Consider the following 8,007-nt stretch of genomic DNA (forward strand, 5'->3'; position numbering starts at 1 on the left):
AGCTGTGCTGCTTAAGGCTGAGGGCTCGGTGCCGCTGGCCTCGCTTGGAGGAGGCGCCTGATGCCACTCGGGGTGACCTCAGGGATGGCTGCAGGAGTTGGCAGGTGCCTCCTCCCGCGGCATCGCCACCAGCCCCAGCATCCACCAAGCAAGTGCAGGGAAGGCCCTTGGTTTTCCAGGGAAGCCCCTTGGTTTTCCAGGGAAGCCCTTTCTGACACCCCCCAGGGCCATGACGCAGCCCCGTCTCTGCCTCCAGCCTGCAGCTCCGTCACTGGCGGTCTCAGCAGTTTTAAGTCTAAATCAGGGGGTTTGGGTTTCGTTCGTTTGCCAACACAGGTGAAACCCCAGGATGGTTTGCTGCTTGTTCAGAGCAGACAAGACCCCTCCTGGTGACACCACCCCCCCTTCTGAGAGGTCCCTGCAGCACTGCAGGGGCTGGCGGGCAAACCCAGCCCCCAGGCAGGTGCTCTCGAGCCGTTATTTGCTAAAAGGCAAATTTCCCTTTCCAGCAGCCCGTGGGGCAGCACCGGTACCCCGAGCGGGTACTCCCACCAGAGCGGGGCTGCAGAAGGAGCCGGAGCAGAGGTTGAAGCTGCCCGGTGCCACCGCCGCGGTGGCGGGAGAGCGTGCCAGCCCCGTGCCAGCCCCGCTACCCGCCGGGCAGCGCCCCACGCAGCCCAGCACCGCCAGCCGTGCTCTGCAGCACCGCCAGGATCGCCCTGACGCCGGGGCAGCAGCAGAAAGCCCGCGCGCCGCAGCCGCCGGCAAACACGCCGACGCGCACCACCACCTACCTCGAACCAGCAAGACCTCCCTGCTCGGCCTCCTCAGCAAGCGGAGTCCCTCCGACCAAGGCTTTGACTTGGGAAAATGTCTGAATATTTTACGAATTCTCTTTGTTACGAGCCCAAAGCAAGCGGCTGCCCCTGCCTTCCTGTCTGTCATCCTCGCGGGAGGAGATCGAGAGCTTCCCGGGAGGGCAGCTCCTCAACGCCGAACGCTGCCGAGATGCAACGTGCATCGGTGCAAGTGACGCCTGCTTCCACGAGAGGCCTTTCCTCCCACGGAGATAAAACATTGACATTGTCCGTTTACAATCGGCTGCCATTTGACGGATTTATTTATTTATTTTTTGAGCAGTGAGGCAACACGCAGCTCAGAGCTTGTGCATCTCTGGGCTTGTCCTGTTAGCCATGGAAAACTTTCTATTTCTGGGGCTTTTTGCTTGATAAGATAAAACAACCCGACGGAAGAGATTAGAGAGAGAAAGCGCAGGACCCGGCCGTACGCTGGGAGGGCTCTTTCCAATATCCTCTCTTCACTTTGCTGCTTTTCCCCTGCAGGCTTCTACAGTTTAAGGAAAAAAAAAAAAAGTCCCCAATGTTTAATCAAAGGTTAATTTAACAGAATTTATAACTGTATTTATACATAATTAATATTATAACTGTATTTATAATATTAATTTAAACTCTGCACATAGCTAGCTAGGTTTTCACAGCAATACTACAGAGCTTTCACAGAGTCTATCAGCTACAACCACCGGGTGTCGAATGATGGGGTGAGACACAAACATCAGTTTAACAGCGCGCTTGAAATCTGCCACTTTGTACCCTCTACATCAGGACTGTCCCCTCTCTGCCCAGGCAGCCTCTTACAAAGGTTTCCAGCACCCCGCACAACACATTCTCCCTTTTAGACAGGGAGTAACAAAGCTGAAATTTAACTAATCCTAAAAATCACACCAAGAAGCATAAGCAATGTGTTAACCAACGCAGGGGACTTTCTTATTCACCCTTTACTGTCCCAACACCTACAGAGCATCTCTTCAGCTACACGCGTCCCTTCTTCCCACACTGAGACCAGCAAACTCCACTAAACCTACTGGGCCAGGGACAAAGTAGGTGGAGAAAAGAGGCTGCCCGAACACTAACCTGCAAAGTTAAGACCTGAAGCCTTGGCTGGTACATCTCTCCATAAATCCTTCCCAAGGCACCCGCCTGGATTACAGCACGAAACATCTCCCTGAAGACCCGAGCTGCTCCAGGACCCCCAGCAGCCTGCCACACAGCTCTGGGCCAGGTCACCGTCCCTCCCCACACCTCCATCTCCCCCAGGTAAGTGAACGCCCTGCCTCGAGGAGCCTCAGCAAGCAAGATGCACCCCAGCACCGCACCCCGTCCTCGCCCGACCTCAGCAACACCCGCCCTGCAAGCGCCATCTCAACCTGCCCCAGTCACCTGGGAGCAGGAGAAGCCTCAGGAATCTGTCTGGACCAGCTAAATAGGACAGAAATGCAAAGTACCGTGGGTCCTATGAGCTGTTGGCAATTATTATTTACAGTGGCGAGACCAGAGACACGACAGAGCGTGGGAGGACAAGAAGAGAACATGAAAAACCTCTGCGTGTCAGAGAGCGCCCGTGGCGTGAGCAGAGCCTCGTCCCAGCGAGGCCGGGCTCACTAAAGAATGCATTCTCTTAAGCAAACACCTGCTTGAGAACCAGTAATATTAGAGCCGTAGTTTGCACTACAAACTAGAAAGAGAAATGGTGTGTGTTTAACCAACTTCCTCCTTAAGGAAACAGGCCCTGATTCAGCGCAGTACTTGAACAGAGAATTAACCGCTCTGAGAGATAAGGGTGGCGTAAACCCAGACGCACACTGAAGGGCTTTACTGAAGCAGGTCCATGTCGCAAGTTCTGCGGGTCCAAACCTGACTTCAGGTACAACCGCATCTGCCACCCAGGTCACCAGGCGCTGGACGTGCGCCGAGGTTTTCCTCGAGGCACTGCCTCACGACCCCCTTCCCAGCGGGGAAGCACGGAGAGCCGGAGGGATTTCCTTGCAAAGCAGCACTTCAGCCAACAAAGTTTTATTTTGGTAACGCCGTGGTCATCGGAGCCAAGAACCACCCTCTGCCGATCGGGGAGGGCATCCAAGTCCAGCTGCCAGCGGCTCTGCCGGGGAGACCACAGCTCCTCCAACCAACCAAACCGAAACTGTTCATGGTCAATCCATGTGCAAGGGATGGACCCAGCTTAACCCACCTGGGCCAAAGAAACAGCTCCATCACCACGACTCAGGAAATAGAGGGGCGGCAAAGCACGTCCCTAGCCGCCAGGAGGAGAGGCCACGGCTATGGGGGAGCCCCGCCAGCACAGACACGGGGTGAGCGCGCCCCTGGGGCAGGCACCCCGGGCAACCCAGAGGATGGGGCAAGAGGGAAGGAGCAGCCGTGCTGCTGAGCGATCGCTGGGACGGGTGTTACTGGTGGGTTTGCTAACGGCTGCAGCACCAGAAGCAGGAATTTCCTATCAGCACCTGCATCATGGGTACAGCAAGGATGAGAAAGTCCCCCAGGAAGAATCAGTCTGTCTCAGAGTGAACCGGGATGGGAAGGGAGCAAAGCAGCTGACCCGTGCCCACATTAGGCTCTCGCATAATTTTGCTGTCTTAAGCCATGAGATCCCCGGTCGTCAGTGACCAGTTGACCCCGCACAGCGCAGAGGGACCCTGAGTCACCAGCGTGATGCTGCCAGGAAAAAAAAAAAAAAAAAAAAAAGGTGCAAAAAGCAAAATAAAACACACTGAAGGCTTTGAAGCTGCATTAGTCACCACTGCATTCAAATGCCTGCACTCCGCCCCGCCAGAACAAACACCAAAAAAACCCCACAGCAAAGATGCACCTCTGCAACCTGCCCGTCCAGCCCCCTTCTCCCCAGCTACAGCAGCCTCTTGTGTCGGGAAAAACCGCCGGCAGCAGGACACTTTTACACTCCTACACTAAGATTTTTTTTTTTTTTAATGTTCATTCAAGCATTTGGAAAGCGCCAGGAGCACAAAGCCACATCCATTAGACAGGAGATATTGAAGACACAGCGTATAATGGCACAGCTCCTCCTCATGCCCGGTTGCTTTCACTTCGAGACTGCCAACAAGTCTTTTGAGCGAATGCCAGCAGGTCAGTCGCTCCTGATCTCCCACCGCCACCGATGGCAGCAGAACGCTTGACGGCTGTCACACACGGGACCCACCTAGAGGCTCCCCACAAAGGCAGTGAAAAGGCTCCTGATGTCTCAGACAACATCTGCATCAGGCCCAGACGCAGCACCCGTGGGCAGGACTCGAGCTAAAACCTTGGTAAGAGCCTGTCTGCCCCCTCCAAAGCGCTCTGGAGCCATGGGACCGGTTCAGGACAGCTTCAACCCGCCAGATGCCCCAGGAAAGCCACTCGAGGGGATCATTTTCTTGATGCTGGGACTTGTCGGGGTCTCTGCCCCCACCCCTTCCACCCAGACCCCTGCCTGGAAGAGGAACCCCAGAGCAGGCATCCCACGTTAGCCTTGGAAAGGCGGCTCCACGCTGCTCGAGAAAGGGGAAATGGAGCCGAGGGGATCTCAGTGCGTGGCTGGGTGGCATAAAAACCACGCGGCCAAAACCCCCTCCTCGCTCAGCAGTGGGGCCAGCTCCCACCGCCCCTTCCCTTTTCCCTGTTTCCACTCTCGCTAGAGCCAGGCACTGTCCCACCTGCAGCCACCCAGGACACGGTGCCCACAGCACAGACAGGAAGGGACACGGACCCTTTGGGGAGGAAGGAGGAAGAAATACCACTTTCCTGTTTCACTACACACCATCAGATTTGAGGTAAATAAAAACAGGCCAGAACTGTACAAATGAAAAGCTAAGTATCCTCAGGCTGCAAGTCAAGAGCAAACAAGCAGCAACTCTGCGTCAGAAGAAAAAGAAATATTCACCACGGGAGGAGAGCACAGCCCGTCTGCAGCTCTTGGGCATTTTTAAAAGGATATACTGTTGGGATGACAAGGAATACATGTTATGAGCATCTCCAATGAAGTTTCCCTCCCCCCCAGCAATGCAGCCTGGTTGTTTGGGGAATTTTAAAGGCAGAACTACTCCCACAGTCTGAATAATTCTCCTCCGGAATGAAAAGGGAAATAGAGTTATTTAAGATTTGTTTTGATATAACTACGGAAAAAAATCCTGCCAGAGGAGAAGTCCCTCAAAACAACTATTTATAGTACTTGCAACACCCACAAATTGTGTGAATTATTACTTTCGATCAGGATTTCATTTTCACACAGCCCAGTACCCCACCTCACACATGAGCCCTGTGACAGCTTCGCACGATGGCTGGTGAAAGACGAGAGCCCCGACAAAGTTTGTTGTGCTTCAAATAAACCCACGGTACTTCTTTAAGCACATCCATTCACACATCTGCGCTGGTGCGCCAGGCACGGCAGAGCTGCTGGGCGCAGGGAACACACCGGCCCCTTCCGAGTTTGGAGGGAGATAATGGGGAAGGGCGGGCAGAAAGCAGAGGCAGAACATGTTTCCATCAGCCTCTTTCAAATAATGCACCACGCAGTGAGTTCACCAGCCCGGGCGTGTGCCCGTGTCACGTTGTGCTGGCCGCGTGGCGACGGCTGGGTTACGCTTAATTAACAGCAGTCAGTGCTAAAACCTTAATGCAATGCAGCAGGGCCATATGGTGCGACTGTCTCTCCCAATTGCCCTTCATTTCCAAACGGCACCAGGAGGCATGGGCAAGAGCCCTGCTCACACCGCGCTATGCAAATCACCGCTAGAAACATGTAATTGATTCATCATCTAAGGAAAGCCAAGCACAAGGACCAGAACAGGCTGAGCGAGGCCCCAGCGAGGCCGGCGTTACACGTGCCCGGCATAAGCCCCCAAACGAACCCGCAAACGAGCAACGAAGCCTCCTCCGGAGCCGCCAGCTGGGCTGCTGGCCCACAGCCCGTGGTGGCCCACAGCTCATTCCCTCGCCCCAAATAACCACCAGCACCAACGGCCTGCCTTCCGCACCGACACCGAGGGCACCCTCGCCCCACATGCCCCCGCCTGGGTACGGATGGTCTTGCGGGCACGAGCCTGGGGCGAACGGCATCGGCACTAACAGCGCTGCCAAAAACCCAGAGGCTCAGCTGACCCCGACCAGCAAACCTCCGAGCCGCTCAAGCCCAAGCGCAGCACTCCAGCTGCATCCCAAAAGACAAGCCGCCCCCCAGCCCGCAGCAGGACAGACATGCCGATGGACCGAGCTGGAAAGGAGCAGGGTCGCTGTCAGCAGCCACCACAGCGCACGCTACCAAATTATCCGTGACCCAGCTTTGCTCAAACCTCCTCTGCCCCAGCACACCACGGCCTCCTCGTTTCCCCGCCCGCAGCTGCAAGGGCTGACGTGGGTCACACCTTTCCAAGGACCGTGCGAACGCCCCACGGCCCGAGAGCAGCACCCCAGGGACAGGGGACACAGAGCTGCACGGCCCTGGCTGAGTCACCTCATTTGGCCCCTTTGTGTCCCCTCCCACACGATGGAAAGATTAATCTCTCCTGCAGAGCACAGGCACAAATACAGCGTGTGTCCGACATGAGGAATATGCATCTTAGTAGATCTACACTGGCATGAGCGCTCTTACCCGAGGGGTCTGGGCAAAGCGAGGTGTCTGACAAATTTACTACTTCCAGAGGAATTTACACCTCACCGTAAAGCTTTACAAGCACGAACCCTTCCAGCTCACCGAGATCTGCTGCCCAGCGCTGATGCCAACCCCTCTACAACCCTCCCCAGTAGCTGATCATCTCTTGCCTGGAAAAACCTTCATTTCCCAAATCCACCCCGCAGCACCTCCCCGCACGCATCTCCCACGCCCAGCCCTGTCGTGTGTGTGTGTGTCCCCCCATCCCACCCCATCCCCGGGGACCGCAGTCCCTTTGCGGGGAGACACTCCACCCCCCCATCCCCCCCAAGGTCCCTTCCTCCATCCAGCCCCCGGAGCGCAGCATTGCGGGGCGCCGGGGACCCCCACACACACCCAGGGAAGCGCAGTGCAGAGCCCACCCACGCCCCCCCCCCCCCCCCGCAAGCCCGGCAGGTCCCGCAGCGGGGGTGGAGGGGTCTGGGGGCGCCCAGAAAACCGGGGCGAAGGGGAGGGAGAAGGTGCGGCGCTGCCGCTGCGGGAGGAAGAGCCCGGGCAGGAGTGCGGGCAGGGCGCAGGCAGGGTGCGGGACGGCAGCGCCGGGCAGAGCGGCAGGCAGGGCTGCGGTGCGGGATGAAGCGGCCGGGGGCAGAGATGCGGACAGGGCAGGGGTGCGGGGGGCCCGGGGAGCAGGCAGGGGTGCAGGCAGGAGTGCGGGGTGCAGGCAGGAGTGTGGGGTGCAGGCAGGAGTGCAGGCAGGAGTGCAGGCAGGAGTGCGGGGTACAGGCAGGGGTGCAGGCAGGAACTCACAGTCGCAGCGCAGGGCGCGCTCCCGCACCGCCTCCCCGCACAGGTCGCACCAGCCGCGGCGCGGGGGTCGGAGGGCGAAGCGGTGACCGCGGCCGAGCTCCGCCGGTTCCCGGGGCTCCGCAAAGATGCTCCGCACGTCGGGTAGAAGCCGCGGGGCTCCGCCGCGCCGCCGCAGCCGCCCCCGCCGCCGCTGCCCCACCGCCCTGGCCCCGCCGGGGCTTCCCGGGGACCGGCCGCCCGTCGGCTCGGGGGGAGCGGCGGGAGCGGGCGGACACCGGCGCATGGAGCCGGGAGCGGAGAGCGGCGGCGGGCGGGGGCACGGCCCCACCACCGGCGAGGCCATGGGCTCGGAGCGCCGGGCGGGCGTGGGGCAGCGCAGGCGCCTTGGACCGGCCCGGGGGGGGGAGGAGACACGGCGGGGGGGTGGGGACCGGGACCTGCCCCCTCCCCGGCGGACTCTTCCTGTGGAGACCCCCTTCCCCCGGGGACCGACCCTCGGGTCCCCTCCCCGTGAGACCCATCGCCGCTGGTCCCTGGGCCACCCCCTCCCCCCCCCCCCGCCCCGTGCGGTCCTTCCTCTCCTCCCCGTGGGGTTCCCCTCCCCGGTCCGTGGGATCTCCCCGCGATACCCTCTCCCGTGGGAATCCCCCCCGTCTCCCCACGGGACACTCGGGTGCCTGGGGGGGGGGGGGGGGGGGCGGGCATCACCCCCCCCCCCCCCCCGGGCTGCGTCCCGCC

At 59.2% G+C, this 8,007-nt stretch overlaps 1 protein-coding gene across 1 annotated transcript in view; it reads right to left on the reverse strand.

The window, feature by feature from the left end:
* The window catches only part of RASSF5 (Ras association domain family member 5), a 31,494-nt gene extending 23,882 nt beyond the window's left edge, over window positions 1–7,612 (reverse strand). The window contains exon 1 of the mRNA XM_086476507.1: window positions 7,270–7,612. Coding sequence (XP_086332633.1) covers window positions 7,270–7,612 — 343 coding nt within the window. The remainder of the gene's footprint in view (window positions 1–7,269) is intronic.
* Window positions 7,613–8,007: the final 395 nt, after the last annotated feature.

Source organism: Leptosomus discolor, chromosome 21, assembly GCF_034619465.1.
Source record: "Leptosomus discolor isolate bLepDis1 chromosome 21, bLepDis1.hap2, whole genome shotgun sequence".
NCBI classification, from domain to species: domain Eukaryota; kingdom Metazoa; phylum Chordata; class Aves; order Leptosomiformes; family Leptosomidae; genus Leptosomus; species Leptosomus discolor.